We start from the raw sequence: 20,380 nt of genomic DNA, 5'->3' as shown, positions 1-20,380 counted from the left end.
AACGGTCACAACGCCCATATAGTACTAGGAACAGAAAGTTGGCTGAAACCAGACGTAAACAGTAATGAAATGATAAACTCGGATTGGAATGTATACCGCAGAGATAGGCTGGACAGTGAAGGGGGAGGCGTGTTTATAGCGATAAGAAGTGCAATAGTATCGAAGGAAATTGACGGAGATTCGAATTGTGAAATGATTTGGGTGAAGGTCACGGTTAAAGCAGGCTCAGACATGGTAATTGGATGTCTCTATAGGCCCCCGGGCTCAGCAGCTGTTGTGGCTCAGCACCTGAAGAATAATTTGTAAAATATTTCGAGTAGATTTCCCCACCATGTTACAGTTCTGGGTGGAGATTTTAATTTGCCGGATATAGACTGGGAGACTCAGACGTTCATAACGGGTGGCAGGGACAAAGAATCTAGTGAAATATTTTTAAGTGCTTTATCTGAAAACTACCTTGAGCAGTTAAACAGAAAACCGACTCGTGGCGATAACATATTAGACCTTCTGGTGACAAACAGACCCGAACTATTTGAATCAGTTAATGCAGAACAGGGAATCAGCGATCATAAAGCGGTTACTGCATCGATGATTTCAGCCGTAAATAGAAATATTAAAAAAGGTAGGAAGATTTTTCTGTTTAGCAAAAGTGACAAAAAGCAGATTTCAGAGTACTTGGTGGCTCAACACAAAAGTTTTGTCTCAAGTACAGACAGTGTTGAGGATCAGTGGACAAAGTTCAAAACCATGGTACAATATGCGTTAGATGAGTATGTGCCAAGCAGGATCGTAAGAGATGGGAAAGAGCCACCGTGGTACAACAACCGAGTTAGAAAACTGCTGCGGAAGCAAAGGGAACTTCACAGCAAACATAAACATAGCCAAAGCCTTGCAGACAAACAAAAATTACGCGAAGCGAAATGCAGTGTGAGGAGGGCTATGCGAGAGGCTTTCAATGAATTCGAAAGTAAAGTTCTATGTACTGACTTGGCAGAAAATCCTAAGAAATTTTGGTCCTATGTCAAAGCGGTAGGTGGATCAAAACAAAATGTCCAGACACTCTGTGACCAAAATGGTACTGAAACAGAGGATGACAGACTAAAGGCCGAATTACTAAATGTCTTCTTCCAAAGCTGTTTCACAGAGGAAGACTGCACTGTACTTCCTTCTCTAGATTGTCGCACAGTTGACAAAATGGTAGATATCGAAATAGACGACAGAGGGATAGAGAAACAATTAAAATCGCTCAAAAGAGGAAAGGCCGCTGGTCCTGATGGAATACCAGTTCGATTTTACACAGAGTACGCGAAGGAACTTGCCCCCCTTCTTGCAGCGGTGTACCGTAGGTCTCTAGAAGAGCGAAGCGTTCCAAAGGATTGGAAAAGGGCACAGGTCATCCCCGTTTTCAAGAAGGGACGTCAAACAGATGTGCAGAACTATAGACCTATATCTCTAACGTCGATCAGTTGTAGAATTTTGGAACACGTATTATGTTCGAGTATAATGTCTTTTCTGGAGACTAGAAATCTACTCTGTAGGAATCAGCATGGGTTTCGAAAAAGACGGTCGTGTGAAACCCAGCTCTCGCTATTCGTCCACGAGACTCAGAGGGCCTTAGACACGGGTTCACAGGTAGATGCCGTGTTTCTTGACTTCCGCAAGGCGTTTGACACAGTTCCCCACAGTCGTTTAATGAACAAAGTAAGAGCATACGGACTATCAGATCAATTGTATGATTGGATTGAGGAGTTCCTAGATAACAGAACGCAGCATGTCATTCTCAATGGAGAGAAGTCTTCCAAAGTAAGAGTGATTTCAGGTGTGCCGCAGGGGAGTGTCATAGGACTGTTGCTATTCACAATATACATAAATGACCTGGTGGATGACATCGGAAGTTCACTGAGGCTTTTTGCAGATGATGCTGTGGTGTATCGAGAGGTTGCAACAATGGAAAATTGTACTGAAATGCAGGAGGATCTGCAGCGAATTGACGCATGGTGCACGGAATGGCAATTGAATCTCAATGTAGACAAGTGTAATGTGATGCGAATACATAGAAAGATAGGTCCCTTATCATTTAGCTACAAAATAGCAGGTCAGCAACTGGAAGTAGTTAATTCCATAAATTATCTGGGAGTACTCATTAGGAGTGATTTAAAATGGAATGATCATATAAAGTTGATCGTCGGTAAAGCAGATGCCAGACTGAGATTCATTGGAAGAATCTTAAGGAAATGCAATCCGACAACAAAGGAAGTAGGTTACAGTACGCTTGTTCGCCCAATGCTTGAATACTGCTCAGCAGTGTGGGATCCGCACCAGGTAGGGTTTGATAGAAGAGATAGAGAAGATCCAACGGAGAGCAGCGCGCTTCGTTACAGGATCATTTAGTAATTGCGAAAGCGTTACGGAGATGATAGATAAACTCCAGTGGAAGACTGTGCAGGAGAGACGCTCAGTAGCTCGGTACGGGCTTTTGTTAAAGTTTCGAGAACATACCTTCACCGAAGAGTCAAGCAGTATATTGCTCCCTCCTACGTATATCTCGCGAAGAGACCATGAGGATAAAATCAGAGAGATTAGAGCCCACACAGAAGCATACCGACAATACTTCTTTCCACGTACAATACGAGACTGGAATAGAAGGGAGAACCGATAGAGGTACTCAGGGTACCCTCCGCCACACACCGTCAGGTGGCTTGCGGAGTATGGATGTAGATGTAGATGTAGATGTAGATGTAGACAATTTCGTGTACTACATCAACAGTGGAACAGTCTTTCTCAGCTCTGAAAAGAATCAACAATCTCTTATCACTCTGAGGAGCAATACCCAGTTTTTGACAGCATAATAGAGAAATTCTTGTGCTTGTCCCACGAAAGAAGAATTGAACTCGTGTACAAGTGACTTTTTTGTAAGTAAATCTGCTGATTTATAATTTTTCCTCAAAATGAATTCTTCAGTTTTAAACTGTTAGCAAAATGAGAATGAGAAATGAGTCATTTATGTAGACAGTAATTTAAAAGCAGATGTTATGATTCACAACTTGTGTACGATTGTACATTATGCCTGATTTCCTCAGTAGAGCAATTTTTATTTTCAATTTCAGACGCCGCATGAGCTCATCCCTACAGTGTAGAGATTAGCATAGCTTACCACTACTCTGGAAACAAGATTCTGTTCCCACTAACTCCAACAATTTTGAAAGGCTCAAATCATGGATGCCCAAATGGCAGAATTAGAATGGCCTAGAGTTTTCACTATTTTATCTGTACTTTAAAGAAACATCTAAAGGCAGAAAAGCTGTGTCGTCAACAGACACACACGACACAAATAAGGTACAGAGTTTTACTTTGGTAGCTTTCAGAATGGAATTCCTTTCTCAAGTTGTACAAGAAACATGCGTGCGTGCCCCCCCCCCCCCCCCCCCCCCCCCCCCCCCCCACACACACACACACCTGCCTCCCAACATTGTGCTAATTTGACTGCCAGCTCTTTCCTAGCTTGCGCGCAAGGTGTGTGTGTGTGTTTAAGGTTCACTCTAAATTTTCTTTTAAAACTATTATGCCAACATTACTGCTAATGCATACCATAAGAAATGTATTAATTAATTAGAATTGGAATTCCTAAACAGTTACGGCAAGGCAATGGGTTAACAGGCGCTGTTGAAGCGAGAAGTACCTTGCAAAGAACTTGCCACTTCAACGCGGACACCGCAGCGATGATTAAAGGAGACAACAATTGAGGCACAAAGTGCTTTGCAACCAGTACAGCTGAATATGGCATCTTTGGAACTTTTACTTGTACAAAGCAATGCTTCATAGGAGTGTGTGGACTTACTATCTGTTCCTAGTGGACAGAAAAACTGATCTATGTGATAATAGGGATTAGGGAACACATGTTGCAAGGGCGCCCATACCTATGGGCAAAGGTATTGTTGTATCTGTGAGGGAGGACGAAATATTATCTTTATTTGTTATAACACATACATTCTGTGAGAAGTAGCACTAATGGCATGTGCTAATACAATCTTTTGTATAATGTATTCTTGTTTGCGGCATGATTTTGCATGTTGTTGATGACATTTTATCTCACTACGGTAATATGGTGCTAACAACTATCAGTGTCAAATTCAGATGATTTGTTACTAAAAAAAAATATACAGCAATATTTAAAAACCTTCTTTAAAACAAACAGTAGCATAAAATATTATGTAAGGTGTGTGTACCTACATTGTTAACACTTTGGTTCTTAGACAGCTTAGCTAACATTTAACTGGTCTTTAATTACTTTGTTTTTACAGCTGTCACTTGAGAATGGCAGATCAGGTAGAAGAAAATGGTGCCATTTCTAAAATATGCAGGACTGTGGTCTCTATTTAACAGGAAACAGTTAAAATCTAATGTTTGTTCGATGTCGTCATTGATGTCACTAGATGTCACTATAGTTCTTTCATGTCATGTCCTCTTTCTTGTGTAGGAGAATAATTACGGCATTATTCCAGTCACTTTGTAATTTCCTTTTGTATACTTGTTCCTTCAGCTGTAATCATTTTTATTACTTCATCATAATCTCTCTACTACATCTCTATGTTTCTGACTCATTACCTGAGCTATACAAGCATTTTAAAAGATTAGGGAAAGACTGTATAATTTTCTTCTTGCCATATTATCTTTTGAAATGTAATAAAGTATAAGTTTCTGATTTGTCTTCTTTATACTTCTATGTTTTGTAGTTTTTTAGTGTATCAAATTTTCATTCTCTCCCCTCACATGTCTTGAAAACATTAATCTGATTATTCTGTTTTGTACCTATAACCATTTCCTTCTCTTTAATGTCTGTCATGTTGTTCCATTTGATTTGATTTTGCTTTCATTGTGCCTGTGACTTATTTAGCTGTTTGTATAAGTTCCTTTATCAAACAATATGTACACCTTTGACTTCTTTCCACATTGCAGAAATCATTTTCGTGGGCTCTGTGAATTTACAAACAATTTAATGAAATGTAAACTATTGCCCATTTATCTATAATGTTATAACTTTAATTTTTAAGATACTGAATTTGTTGCTTAATTTAACATGGCTTAATTAATGATTCTTAAATAATCAAATGCTATGTTTTCGACTTCCTGTCTGATGAGTCCATTTCTTTTCAATGTTGCATCAGGTTTTTACTCTTCATTTGAAGAGCCTGTGATCACTTGCAATTTTGACATATTAAGGATTGTCACATCTTGTACGTCTTAGCCCCATATTTGAGGTTCATTTTTTGTTTATTGTTTTCTAGAGAAATGTATTAAGGGCAGATATTTTGTCCTCAGAAAATTGTACTAACCTAATGACTTATCATTTCTAGCATTATATTCAATATTCTACACTGTAGACATAAACTTTAGTATTTGTCCAACTTTCACCTTCAATCCCTGATCACCATTTTGTCATGTATTTCCTGTCACTTATGAACTTCTGAAGCTCAGCCTAGAAGTCTTCTACGTTATAATATAATGTCAGCATATTGCTGCATAGAGCTGTATGATTTCTGTGGAATATCTTTTGTTTATTTTTCAAAAAGGTCTTGCTATTCTCTTCAATATTCCATAGGGATCTATACTATTGTTTTTAATTCACTTCTTACAATAATGCCTACATATCAATTCCTTTGTTTTGTGTAACCTTCTCTGTAATAAAACACATATCCAGATTTGAATTATATTTGGCCTTCATTTTTTCACTGCAGTTCTGATGATAATTGTACTACATCCATTTTATCTTTTTTAATCCCTCTTTCAACTTGGCTACTCTGTCTGTACATCCTGGAATTCTGCAATTTATTTGCCCTAAGTAAAAAGCTGTAGGAGGAGTCTTGTTTCTGAGGCCCATATTATTGTCTGTTTAGCAAATCTTTTTGTAACAAAGTGCAGGTATAGAAGTAGCCAGACCTATCTCATTGTCTGAAATCATTAATGGTACTTCAGATATACTGTCCAGATTCAATGCAATTTAAACATTTGTGAGTTTTATACAAGTAAATGTTGATGTACAAAATCTCAAAACAAATATTACCTAATTTTTATTTTTGTTGGCATCTGGTTTAATTCTTCAGCTTGATCATTAATTTTGTGTGATTTGTATTGACCCCTAATAACAAAATGTTGGGCTACAGTCTTCTTTTTTTGCTTATAATGCCACTGAGAGTTCTTAATTCTAGACCAATAAAATGTTGGACTTTGTGGTAGATTTTTAATTTCTTCATGCAGTTTTGAGTTTTATCACAATATGCCCAACTCCTAGTAAAGACAGATTGAAGAAGCCTGTTCCTTCCCAACATGAAGGAAATGTCTTATTAGGAGCATGTTCTTGTGAAATATTGTCGGGTTCAGCTAAACTGGTGGCTGTCCGACCTTTGCTTAACGTGATTCAGAAGAATGAAGACCTTCAGTTGAGCAACAATAACTTTATTGCGAGCACGTATCTGATGACGCCCGGCATGCATGGGCCAATGGGAGTTACAAAATTTTCTTCCGGCCTCTACAGAAGGATACTTAATCTTTGGAAAACTTCCGTAGTTAGGAGAGAAAACAGTACTCGTCCACACAAGCCAGGAGGCACGGAACTACTAACTCAAAAAACAAGGAATAATAATAATAAACAGAACGCATGTAAAAGTTAGAAAACACAGCGCCTCTAGAAGCTGGGCGCAGAACTACACAAACGTTGTTTACAGTAATTACGACCGCATAACACTGCACTGACACACGTGTACAGCACACACACACACACACACACACACACACACACACACACACACACACCAGCGAGCTTGAATTAGCGTGCGGCAGCGTCGCTACTGCATCAAGTCTGAAGATTACTTTTCATCTTTGTCATGATATTTGTTATGGGTATAGAACAACTGTTTTCAGTTCAAACATAACAAGTACTGTGCTTAAATGTTACAAAGTAGCATGGCTGTATCATATTTGATTAAAAATGAGTTTTTGATTAATTTTATGTATATGTTAAGACTGCATTTCCACAGTGCTAAATATTTAATGGTGGTCTTGTGATGAAGTTGTTATTTGCAGTCATCCCTTATGTAAATGACAAAACAACAACCAGAAAATGTGGTAATATTTTATTTGCTAATATTTAGGTGTGAATGCTAGATTTCACCAGGACATTTACTGATAAAATTGTCTTGAATTTCTGTGTATGTCATATAGTTAAAAAGTAGTAAAGTACTTCACAGTGGCTGCGGAGCAGTTGGCTGAAAACTCATGGGTTTTGAACCACTTGACATGCCTGGAAGTTCAAGAGAACTTTATCAGTTGACATTAATATTTGAACTTTTATTAGTAGTTTAGAGCAACTGTAGTTGCAGGTCTATAATATATTAACCAACAAGAAATTTTCAGAGCTACTGTGAGTGATGGTGGTGGTCGAATGTTTGAACACAAGGGAGTGTTTGAAGTAACAACACCAGCAGGAGTTGGCTTTGATGTTGCTGAGGAACATGCAATTGAGGTGGGAGCTGAAGAGGTGCATCAGTTAGATGGGGATGTCTTGCAGGTAAATTATTACACATTGACTTGTTAAATTGATGACCTTGTATGTAGTAGCACAGAAGGATTTCTGATCAGTAAACTCAATGTTTGAAGTGTATGAATGAATTAAAGTATAGATTTTAATTTAAGATGGTTGAAAAGGTATAATGCACATGAAAACTGCTCTTTTTTTTTACTATCTTAAACTCAGTATACAATAACTGTGCAATTCACTTTCCTTGGGAACTAAGAAATTGGTGTTGTAGAGCAGGCCTCAGATAATTATTAGCAACATTGTCTCAACTCTTGCAGATTGTTTACGTAGGGTATTATCTGATTCACCTTTTCATCTGTGTATTGTGAAAATTTTTTTATAGATATAGCGAAGATTAACACCTCTCTTTTTAAGTCAAGAGTACAGACCAAGATTTACTTGGTAAATATTGAGATGCTTATACACATTTTTTTAACCTTTGCTGGTGGATTGTTATCTGAAGTGAAACACCTCTTTTACACTTTTCAAGGGGCTTAAAAAAAAAGTGTAAAATGGGGGAAAATGTAGAAGGTGGGAAATTACTTTTTAAGCATATACTTGATTAAACATAAATAAATCACTTTTTTCATTGTACTGACCTTTAATTGGGAACCAGTAATCTTACAAAAATCTGGCATATGAACACATTTGTAGTTACTTTCCACAAAAACATACATTTTTTGAACATAAAATCCAGATTTGTAGTCTGTTTTAACTTTTTATGGTGAATTTTTTTCTGTATGTGTTTTGATATCATAAATAAAGTGGAAAGCTTTGCTGTCCACTACTGCAGCAGAAATATATTTGTTTGTCATCTTCACTATTGCGTTTACGTCTGTACTACAAGGCGCCCCACTTTCGTCCTATTACTTTTACATCCTATGCTGTCACCTTTTTCTTGTATATGAGAACTGACCCACTATCAACAGTCACAACCTTTCATCAACATGGAAGATGTCTTGCACTGGATGATCTAATTGTAGCTTTTCCCATGATGAAGCAATAAGACTTTCACAATCATCCTCATATGGTAGATCAGATTTATATCTTTCATTTGTTAAAAAAAAAATCCTAGCTTTACACGAGTTTGAGATGGACACTGTTACCTCCATCCACACCTTTGTTATGTAATGCAGTGCTTGCAAACTCAAGACTATAAAGCAGCTAAGATTCTTTCGAGCTTTCGTCAAAGTTAATGCCTTATCACCATGGATTTTCGTATCTTTTACAGTGTGGTTTAAAAGCATGGATAATACCCAAATTCAAGGGCTGCAACATGTTCTGTAATTTGGTAGCATGTTTATCAAATTTACATTTATCTGGTGTGCAGGGCAGCAGTCACAAAATAGGGGAATTTTTCTGTTGTGCACTGCCAATTTTGTGTCCAGGCTATACAACTTTCTTCAAAAAGTTCTGATGTCATTGCTTTGTGATTGGCACTGTAGTTTGTGGGCAGAGGTATCACATTTTTAAAACATTGTGATAGCTTGATTTTCCTATCACAAAGGATTTCAGTTTTTCAAAACCATCAGCCTTGGTACCTACCATTACTGTAAGATGGACTCTGCTATGTTTCCCACCATTGCAATTTTCACTTTTGAAGGGAAATGCTTGATTTGGAAGTACTGTTTAGAAGAGTCCTGCTTTATGGGTGTTTAAGATGTCCTTTGGTTCATAGTGCTGTGTAAGTTCTTTCAACTTACCAGTCAGCCATTCACTAACAGTTTTTACGTTTATGCAATTTTTCTTCCCCACATACAGCTTTGTAGATCACATTATAGCTCTTATTGATCAATTAGTCCAACCTACAGATGCACCATCAGTGCTTTTTACTGTAACATCACACCATTCACCAGGTTGTTGGATGCATGTGTTGTCTGAAACCAATTCCCTGTAATTCTTTCCAGTTCTGCATTTTTGAGTACTGGCATATTGTTTTTCCTTTTTTGCATTTCGTTCACTGTTGTTTGAACTTTCCAAAATCAAATCCTTGCTTTTCATGATGGTATTATTTAATGTGTGGACACAGGAATACTTAAACTTGTAACACACATTCCATGATGCACCTCAACTTTATCGAGAACTTTTACTTTCTCTTCCACTGAAAAAAATCTTATTGTCTCTCTTTGTAATATTCTCCATCTTAAAACTGTACCAGAAAAACACTGTAATTCTACTTAAAAGAAAATCTAACAACACAATTGTCTATTCACAAACATGATAGTTATGAGCAACAAAACACATAATTAAGAGTTTGCATGGTGGATTATAAGAGTAGCTGTATCAGTTGAAATCAAATGGTGCTGATAGATATCAAAAGCTTTCTCATTGCAACCAACCAGCTTAACCTTAAGTAGAAGACAACAATAACAAATAGGGTGGAAACTTAAAAAAAAAATAGTACCCATATAGATGAGAATTTAAATTGGAAAAAACACATTTTGAAACCTCGAAAACAACTTTGTTCAGCCACATTTGCTCTTAGAATCATTGCAAATCTCGGGGAGAGGCAGATCAGTATATTTTCATTCAATAATGTTCTAGGGTAACTTATCTTTAAGAGAGAAAATACTCATTGCTCAAAAATGTGCTACAAGAATAATATGTTGTGCTCACCATAACCATCTTGTTTAAGGAGCTAGGCATTTTGACTCCTGCTTCACAGTATATTTCCTCCCTCATGTAGGTTGATGTAAATAATCCAATGCAGCTGAAAAGGAACAGTGATGTACATTATTACAATATTATTTATTACCCCACATTGAGGTTGTCTTTAGCACAAAAAGGGGTGCACAATTTTGCACCAAAGTTTTTGTTCACATACCCAATTATGTAAAATGTGTGACAGAAAGCAAATTAAAATTTGAAAATAAACTAAAAAATCTTTTTTATTTAACTCCCCCTATTCCCCAGAAGAATTTCTATTTTTGTAGTAATGTGTAAAAGGCAGTGGGTAGAAGTTATTAACTGTCATCTAGGGAAAAATGGTCTTGTAAATGGTCAGCATGTAGCCTTTCTTACAAATTAATTTTTGATGTTCCACATAATTATGATTTATCATGCAGGTGATCCACATGATACGAAACTAACTCAGTGTCTGCAAGCTACTAATGAAAATATATTATTAGCTTCAAACACTGTGTAGTAATTGTTGCCTGTATATGATCATAATCACAAAAGTTAACATGGAAATCATATGCCTCTAATAATGTTAGCGTACTAGCTCACAGTATTATAGCTAATGTTGGTAGTGATTGTAAACAAGTGAATGTCAGTCTTGAACTCATATAATATCTCCTGATCTCTTTTGAAACAGTTATTCATGTCAGCCACCACACGAAGAATTTTCTTGGTGTGAACAATTAATAGATATTGCTAGGTTGGCAGTGACTACTAATTCCACAAATTGTTCTGACTTACAATAACTAATACCAATTAAGATCTAGAGAGTAAAGAGCTCAGGGTATAATGTTTGTTACCATTACTTGAAAGCCAAATCATTTTATGTGAAAGGCTACTTATTTTTTCTCCATGAACACCATTTCATTAAGTGAAAACCAGAGCAAAAATTATAGATATATTAATGCAAAAGGAGATATAAATTAGCATTGTGAACATAGGACATTTAAGGAGATCAATAAAAAGTGTTGTAAATAATGGAAAATGTTAATTCTGGGAACAAGTGGTGTAACTTTATTTGTGGAAGCTTAAGAAGTTGGAATGTGTTTTCTAGTATTTTCTCTACATGCTTGTTTAACCATTTATGCTAAGTGTCTTCGACACTTATTTTCCCATAAAATATGTGTATCTACAATGATATAGAAAACTGTACAAGTTGTCAAAGTCAGATGTGAGCATCGTCAGGAATCCTGACTTTCTCACTTTCTACAAATAATTTTCTGCACCACATATTCATCTCATATTACCTTTGTCTGAAGTTCTCTCTCTCTCTCTCTCTCTCTCTCTCTCTCTCTCTCTGTCTCTCTCTCTTTTGTGAAATGCCAAGGCCTACACAATTTGCGACTTTGCCTCGACTCACTTTATTTTGTTGCCCTATTGTACCTATGTGCCAAACTTTTTTTTTTAAATTATTTGGTAAGTGAAGTGCATTTATTTTTAAGTAATTTTATTTTCTGTTTCGAGCATAGTTGGGTTCCATTTACTGACTTGATATTTGTTTTCAGTGATTACAATAGTTTTAACTAAGTTTTGTTAAATGAAAAGTTGTACTGTTAAGATCTAAGGGAACAGTGAAAACAGTTGCTTCTAGAAGTCAAGAAATTGAAATTACTAACATTATGAAAATATTCTGATGTTTCCACTTTTTTGCTTCTTTGTAATGTACAACTAAAAATACATTTATCAGTTTCTTTCATTTTCTTTTCAATGTTTGGGTTTAAGCTCATGACTCCCAGGACATGACATTAAGTGGATCAGTGGTCCTCACCCAACCATGTTCAGTTTGAATGTAGTTTTGCAGTGGTGTTTCTTATAAAACAAAACTAAGCTGCACAAAATTTAATCTCACAATAATAACAGCTCATGGTTTTTGGAAGGATTTCAGCAGGAGAATGCTAAATGTCATGTGAGCTATACAACAGTTTTGGCCTAAGACAACTTAAAATAGATGTTAGTACTAATCAAAAGTAAATATTGGGATCAGATGCACAAAGTTTTATGCTCAACACACTTCAGAATCTCAAGCCTATGGCATCACCATTCTTGTGCTACACAAGCTTGGGATAAATTGGGCATAACAGGTTTCCAGTCATTTTATGTTTACAACAACTTTTTAACTATCAGAATCTGTTGAGTGCCCTTTAGTAGTTCTACAGAGAAGTTACTAGCTCTCAGATTGCCAGATTGGAACAGTTATTTGTAAGTATTCTAAAAGTTAAATGGAACATAAACATGGCATCAAATTTTTTTTATCAAATTTGTGCATACTTTGATGTATATTACACATATGTAAATTATCACCACATATTTTCTTAATTTTTTAGTTAATTATAAACAGCAGATGTTTCTATGCCACAAAAGGTTATGTTTGTCTTGGAGTTCCTCTGGATGAGTTTAAAAAAACATCTTGGAAATACGACTGTGAAGCATGTGCAGACTATCATTGTAACGTATTTTGTATAAGAGACCTGAACATGAAGTACAACTTTTACTAAATGTTTTCATGTTTTTAAACATAACAGTCCATTGAATGCATTTTAATTCTAGGCTAAATTTGCCAGCCTTGAGGTAAGCTAATAACTTGCTTGTGTCTCAGTAGAAAGCATTTTTACTTCCTTTTTGCCAGACATATATATATATATATATATATATATATATAACCATCTACTGTGGAAGCTTTCTAGTTTTTTTTTTAACATTCTGTGTGCAACTGTAAATTATGAAGCCACTTGTGGTATTGACCAGTCTTGTTTACATGTACCCCTACATCTACATACATACTCCACAAGGAGCATTGGTGCATTGCACTACTAGTCATTCCCTTTCATGTTCCACTCGCAAATGGAGCAAAGGAAAAATGACTGTCTGTGCTCCTCTGTACGAGTCCTAATTTCTCTTATCTTGTCTTTGCAGTCCTTACAAAAAATTTATGTTATTGGCAGTAGAGTTGTTCTGCAGTCAGCTGCAAATGCCTGTGCTCTAAATTTTTCAGTAGTGTTTTGTGAAAAGCATACTCTGTAATAATCACACAGTGATTGAACTTGCCACTAAAAATCTAGCAGAACACTTCTGAAATCCTTCAAACAATGGAAAATCCAGGATGGAATGTAACAGTACTATGAACAGTATAGTTGCTACTCATCATATAGTGGAGATACTGAGTTGCAGGCACAACAAAAAGACTGTCATAAAATAAACTGGCATTTGAAGCCAGATAGATTAGCTTCAGCTGCCAGAGACTGCAGTCATGTTTGTGAGTGTCACGTGTGTGTGTGTGTGTGTGTGTGTGTGTGTGTGTTCAAAAATGGCTCTGAGCACTGTGGTTCACAAAGGCAGTGTTGGCCGAAGGCTTATTTTGTGACAGTCTTTTTGTTGTGCTTATCTGTGAGTCAGACTCTCCACTATATGGTGAGTAGCAACTATCTGAATTGCTTCACTGTCTTTTAATCAAACCTGGTGGGGACCTTACACACTAGAACAGTACTCAAGAACAGGTTGTTGTAGTGTTTTATATACAATCACCTCTATAGCTGAGCTACACTTCCTAATATTTTCCCAATAAACCATAGTCTTCCATTTGTCTTACTGACCTTAATGTGATTGTTCCACTTAATTTTGCTTTTTCATTGTTACGCCTAGATATTGAATTGTCATGAGTGTGTCAAATAGCGCATCACCAATACTGTGTTTGAACATTAGAAAGATTTTTTGCTTATCATCTGTTTTAATTTACATCAATTTTTTTTCCAATTTAGAACCTGGTGTTATTCATCTCACCTAATATAAATCTCGCATAAGTCAGCCTGTGTTCCCATACAGTCACACAACGTCATCACTTCTCTGTACACTACAACATCATCAACAAATAGTTGCAGTTTACTGCTCACCCTGTCCGTCATATCTAGGGTTTGGAAAAATTCGCATTTTGTGATAAATGCGAAATAGGTGTGAATTCTGCCCCAAAGTGCTAAAATGCAAAATTACTAAATAGTCGAAATTTGATAGCAGATTATATCCAGGTGAACTATTTTATCAGAGATGGTTTGAAATAGCTTTATTTTCTGCATATTAATATTGAAAATGTAACCAATTTTCAGTTACTGGTGTTGTACAAAATCTGGTGAAGCCCAGTTTGGAACTATAATGTGCGTAAAACTATGTTTGCAAAATAAAAAGTGTACATATACGATGATGTGTCTATGTGCTCAGTGATCTGGTGCCATGCCAATTGTGGGCTGTTGAATGGTTTAGTTAAGATACATGACATGTTATGCAACATAGTACTCAGCCATGGGACCTAACATATTACAGCAAAGAAACATGTAGTGTTATGCAACATAGTACTCAGCCATGGGGCCTAACATATTACAGTGAAGAAACATGTATGTTTCTTAGCTGAAACAATGTGGACACTCTTAGCATGGCAAATTAAATGGTGGACGTTTTGAACCATGGTTGATCAGATACCACTAGAGGCCGGGCCTGAACTACATCATTGACAATACTCTACTAAGCTCAACAAGCAGTTGTGCATTAGACGTGCCTGTGTGTTGCTGATTGTTTCCTTTTCTTATTTTGAAATAAGTGCAGTGACTAATTCTGGTCCATCTCAGATTTTGATTACAACCCTGCAACACCAGAACAGATGGGTAGTCTCTGTGCGTCTGACAGTGTGTCATTTCTGCTCTAGGTGGGTGCCCCGAGAGAGGGAGCCAGGCGTGTTTCATTGCCCCTCTCCTGTCCCCTCTGGTGGTCAAAATTCTATTGTGTTTAGCTTCTGACCATCTGCCACCATAGCCTATAGTGCCTGCACTCTGCACTATAGCGACTGGAAAGCAAAATAAGTAATGTTCTTTGACTGCGCCAAAATTCTTCCTGTAACATTAAAATAGAGTTACCACACATTCTGTTCTACTTCTACGCTAAGTGCCATGTCAGTTCTACCTATAGTGTTGTCAAGCATAGGTTGCATGGCTATACGTGCCCACAAAATGTCAAAATTAATAGCCTGCAGAATTTGTAATAACCAAAATGGGCAGGAAAAGGCAAATAATGCCCAGAAACACCTTAAACCAGAGACTTATTCAGTTCACTCGGGGGGAAATGCTGCTGCTTTTCAACAGAAAAATCCTTTTTGGAAGTGTAAATACAACCAAATGAAGAAACCAAAGGCCATTTTGGAAGAAAAAGATGTTAAGTTTTTGCAAAAGCAGGCATTCCAGTCAAAACGTTCACAATTAGCACTTTTTTTAACTGTCAGTTTCAAACAACTAAAGCTTTGTTTGCCTTCACTTATGTAGCATGATAACCTTATAAATTTGTGTGCCTAATCAGTTTAAAAAAATTCAAATTTTTCCAAAAATAGGTGCTACATTTTCCAGTTCTTAGTCATATCATTTACGTATATAGAGAACAAGAGCGGTCCTGTTACACTTCATTGGGACACTCCAGACAATACCCTCATCTCTGATGAACGCTTGTCTTCGAGGCCAGTGTACTGGTTTCTATTACTTAAGAAATCTTTGAGCCATTCACATATTGGGAAAAGTGTTCCTTATGCTCCGATCTACATTAACAGTCTGCAGTGGGCACTGTATCATACACTTGACCAGAAATCCAGGAATATGGAAGCTGCCTATTGCCCTTCGTGCATGGTTTTTAGGATAAAGAAGATTTATTATTTTCGAACTTAGAATATCCTTAAGAATTATGCTACAAACCAGTGCTGCGAATATTTATCTGCAATGTTGTTGGCCGTTCTTCCCTTCTTGAATATTGTGATCACCTGTGCTTCTTCTTTTTACTTGGGGCTTCATGCTGGGCGAGAGATCCACAATAAATGCAAACTAAGTAAGGGGTCAATGCCTAAGAGTACTCTCTGCAAAACTGAATGGGGGTTCCATCTGGACCTGGCACCTTATATGTTTCGAACTCTTTCCACTGATTTCGTACACCAGGGATGTCTATTACTATGTCCTCCATATGGGAGTCTGTGTGAGGGTCAAACAATGGGATGTCAGTATGATCCTCCTCCATGAACGATTTTTAAAATGTGAAATTGAGAATTTCAGCTTTCCTTTTGCTGTCTTCTGTTGCCCCACCAGACTGGTCAACAAGTGAATGATGGATAGAATCCTTTTCCTTAAGTAACGACGGAGGACATCAAACAGGACAACTCCTTCAGAGTCCCAGAAGACCATTGCCATGACTTTACTGTATGAGGGTGCAGCTTTGAACTTCTTTTTTTCAGAGAGGCGGTGTGGCACCACTGCATGGATTGCCTGGTTTGAAGTGATGATCCCATGTTTCATCACCTGTGATGAAGTTCAACAAACAGTTGTCACAGTCAGCCTTGTAACATACAAGCAATTCTACACAGATAGTCCTCCATTACTTTTTATGATCGTCTGTCAGGAGTTGAAAAACCCGGTGGCCACACACCTTTGAGTACCCTAAATGATGGACGAATGTGTCGGTACAACTAACAGAGTTATCCAGTTGCACGCTGAGTTGTTAGATTGTGAACCACTGATCACCTCGAATGAGAGTATCTATCTGCATGTTCCAATATTGCAGGAGTCAGAGCTGTGTGTGGCTGGACAGAATGCAATTCGGACAGGTTTGCGGAATCTTGTTGCGATGAAGACAGATGCCTTGCCCAACGACTCACCATATTTTTGTTCACTGCCAGGTCACCATGGGCATTCTGCAAGAGCCTGTGAATATCTGCGATGCTCTGGTTTTCCGCCAGAAGAAATTCAATGATAGCTCTCTGGTTGGAACACACCTCCGTTAAAGATACAATTTTGAAGGCTATGGATAGTGCTACAACATACTGGAACTTCATAAAGCTAGAGGGGCTGAAGTGGGAATATTCCATGATATCCTACAGCAAATTTAGCATTTTTTTAAAATGCAAAATTGACCAAAAAATTTTTTTCTGCATTAATTATTGAATGCCTGTCATATTTTTTTCAAAATTTTATCTACTTTTTTTGAGGAATTCTTCAGGCTTTCCCAGCAGTATGTTGACTTGTTGAAAAATCAGGTTTCCTGCTGGTTATTTGAGTCATTCTCTGCTCCTTGAGTTGATAGGGTCCAGTATTTGTACTTGGATGGTGCTAGGTGTGCCCTTTTCAGTCTGTGCTGTGTCAGGTGCTCCATCCATGGTCCACACCCACCGGTAGCAGCTCTAGTTGCCCTTTCTGCACTCAGCATAATGCAGATGTGAAACAGAGCATTAGACAATAGGCGTGACATCAGAGGACGGTCAAGCCGGGTATGGATGGCGGTCAGAGCACCAGCAGCAAGAGAGGACAACTAGAGCCACCTCTGGCAGGTGCAGGCCACGGATGGAGAGCCTGACATAGCGCAGACCATGGATGGAGCACCTGATGTCTCATGGACCTAAAACAGAGTGCCTAGCAACGTGCAGACATATGTACTGGACCCTACCCATACAGTAACTAGTCTGAGGGAGTACATTTCTGTTTACAAATGAATAGGGATACAGATTTAAAACATTGTAGCCCTACATGCCGGAACATAAAGCCTTAATGCTCTGAAACTGACTAGAAGGAAGAAAAAGTGATAATGTGGGAGCCTTTGGACCTGAATGTTGGCATTTGCAGAAGCTTCATCAGTGTTTTTCCTAAATGGTCTTTGTGTGTTTTCTTCTTATGGCTGTGTTTAAGCTTTCAACAAATGATTGTTTCTGTTGAGAACCAGGAACTGTTTCATTCCTCTGATTTAAGTTGTTTCTTGATTTTATTTTACTTTTACCACTCAAGTTGATAATTACAAAAGCTACAGAGTATTGATTTTTAACTTTCGCGGGCAATTCGCATGTGCATAATCCCAACTTGACAACGCTACAGATAGAACTGACATGGTACATAGCTAGAAGTAGATACTAAAATAACTCTATTTGCACATCAGGAGAAGATTTACGGTGTGACTGAAATACGTTAACAGAATTTTTTTCCCTTCTTTTCTATTGCACTATAGTGTAGAGTGTGGACACTGTAAACTGGCAGTGAGCCATGAATGTAAACAAACTACAATTATGACTGTTAGAGGGAAGAGGAATGATGTGGGGTAAGCAAGTTCTGCCACCACCTTGCAGGGCAGTCAGGCTACATCTATGTTCTGTCTTTCTGTGAAAGCAGAGCTTAACTCATGCTCATAGGAACCACTGATGACGTCTGGTGTTTTGATGGTCATAATCAAACTCTGTGAGGAAGTAGAATTAGTTTCTTCACTCATTTCGAAATAAAAAGGAAAACAATGAGCAATGCATAATGCAAAGTGAAAGGGTAGTGAGACAGGATTAGACTACATCTATCTTTTGAGCGGGTTTGGTTGGATACAAGGATCTGTAAGCGAAAAGTGCGGAACTATTAGATTTCCAAAACTTTATTATGACAACCCAAAAAAAGACATAGGAATGCATACTTTGGTATCCTGAGCAATTTGATATAATACTTATTTTTACCAAAAAACTAAAAATTCTTATAACACGTGCAGTGGTAGTACGCATGAACAGTTTAAGCCCAGGAAACAGCCCTTTTAAATAACAATAATATACTCAAGAACTAGGTATATGACTTAAAGTAGGCAGTATACTTCTTAGGTCAGCGAGTTTTAAATAGCCCCCAGGATCACCATTAACACTGTGTTGGAATACTGAGCTCAACAAAATTAAATGAAGCAACAAGCAGTTGGACACTTGTACATAACATTGAGCACTACCTCAGACTGGCAAGCTAACAGTACCAACCCACATAATTTAGCAACCAGTAGACAGTTTTTAAACATCAACTATTAATCAAAGAAATAGTGGACATAGTTTGCTGAAAGTATTCAGGTCAAATAGTCAGTAAATACAAACAGTGTGTTGCAGGAAAACACAAATGGACACTTGAGCTAGGAGCACTAGGCCACTTAAGTTAACAAGTAAAAGTCAGTTAAGACTACTTGCTCACATGAATTAGCAAATTTGAAAGGCAGTAGATTAGATTAGATTAATACTTGTTCCATAGATCATGAATACGACACTTCGTAATGATGTGGAACGTGTCAGGTTAATAAAAGATGTCTGTACAAGAAATTACATTACACAAAATATTGCATGACACTAATGATTAAGGTTTTTTTTTCTTTTTTTTTTAATATGTAAAAATTCAGCCAATGAGTAGAAGGAGTTGTCATCTAGAAATTCTTTTAATTTATTTTTAAATGTTAGTTGGCTATCTGTCAGGCTTTTGATGCTGTTTGGTAGGTGCCCAAAGACTTTTGTGGCAGCATAATTTACCCCTTTCTGTGCCAAAGTCAGATTTAACCCTGCATAGTGAAGATCATCCTTTCTCCTGGTGTTATAGCTATGCACACTGCTATTACTTTTGAATTGGGTTGGATTATTATCAACAAATTTCATAAGGGAATATATATACTGTGAGGTTACTGTGAGGATCCCTAGATCCTTAAATAGATGTCTGCAGGACGACCGTGGGTGGGCTCCAGCAATTATTCTGATTACACGTTTTTGTGCAATGAATACTTTTCTACTCAACGATGAATTACCCCAGAATATGATGCCATACGAAAGCAGTGAATGAAAGTAGGCATAGTAAGCTAATTTACTGAGATTCTTATCACCAAAATTTGCAATAACCCTAATAGCATACGTAGCTGAACTCAGACGTTTCAGCAGACCATCAATGTGTTGCTTCCAGTTTAACCTCTCATCAATGGACACACCTAAAAATTTTGAAAATTCTACCTTAGCTACAGACTTCTGTCCAAATTCTATATTTATTACTGGAGTTGTGCCATTTACTGTACGGAACTGTATATACTGTGTTTTATCAAAATTTAAAGAGAGTCCGTTTGCTGAGAACCACTTAATAATTTTGTGAAAAACATCATTTACAATTACATCACTTAGTTCTTGGTTTTTGGATGTTATTACTATACTTGTATCATCAGCAAAAAGAACTAACTTTGCATCTTCATCAATGTGGAATGGTAAGTCATTAATGTATATCAAGAACAGTAAAGGACCTAAGACCGAACCCTGTGGGACCCCGTGCTTGATAGCACCCCAGTTTGAGGAATCAGCTGTTGTTT

The 20,380-nt window shown here is 37.3% G+C and overlaps 1 protein-coding gene across 1 annotated transcript in view; it reads left to right on the top strand.

Annotated features, from left to right (window-relative positions):
* Nucleotides 1–20,380, top strand: part of LOC126334592 (translational activator of cytochrome c oxidase 1-like) — a 59,419-nt gene that overhangs the window by 30,909 nt on the left and 8,130 nt on the right. Inside the window, exon 4 of the mRNA XM_049996985.1 lies at nucleotides 7,411–7,564. Coding sequence (XP_049852942.1) covers nucleotides 7,411–7,564 — 154 coding nt within the window. The remainder of the gene's footprint in view (nucleotides 1–7,410; nucleotides 7,565–20,380) is intronic.

This window comes from Schistocerca gregaria, chromosome 2 (assembly GCF_023897955.1).
Source record: "Schistocerca gregaria isolate iqSchGreg1 chromosome 2, iqSchGreg1.2, whole genome shotgun sequence".
Taxonomy (NCBI): Eukaryota; Metazoa; Arthropoda; class Insecta; order Orthoptera; family Acrididae; genus Schistocerca; species Schistocerca gregaria.
This window is presented reverse-complemented; position numbering and strand designations above follow the sequence as displayed.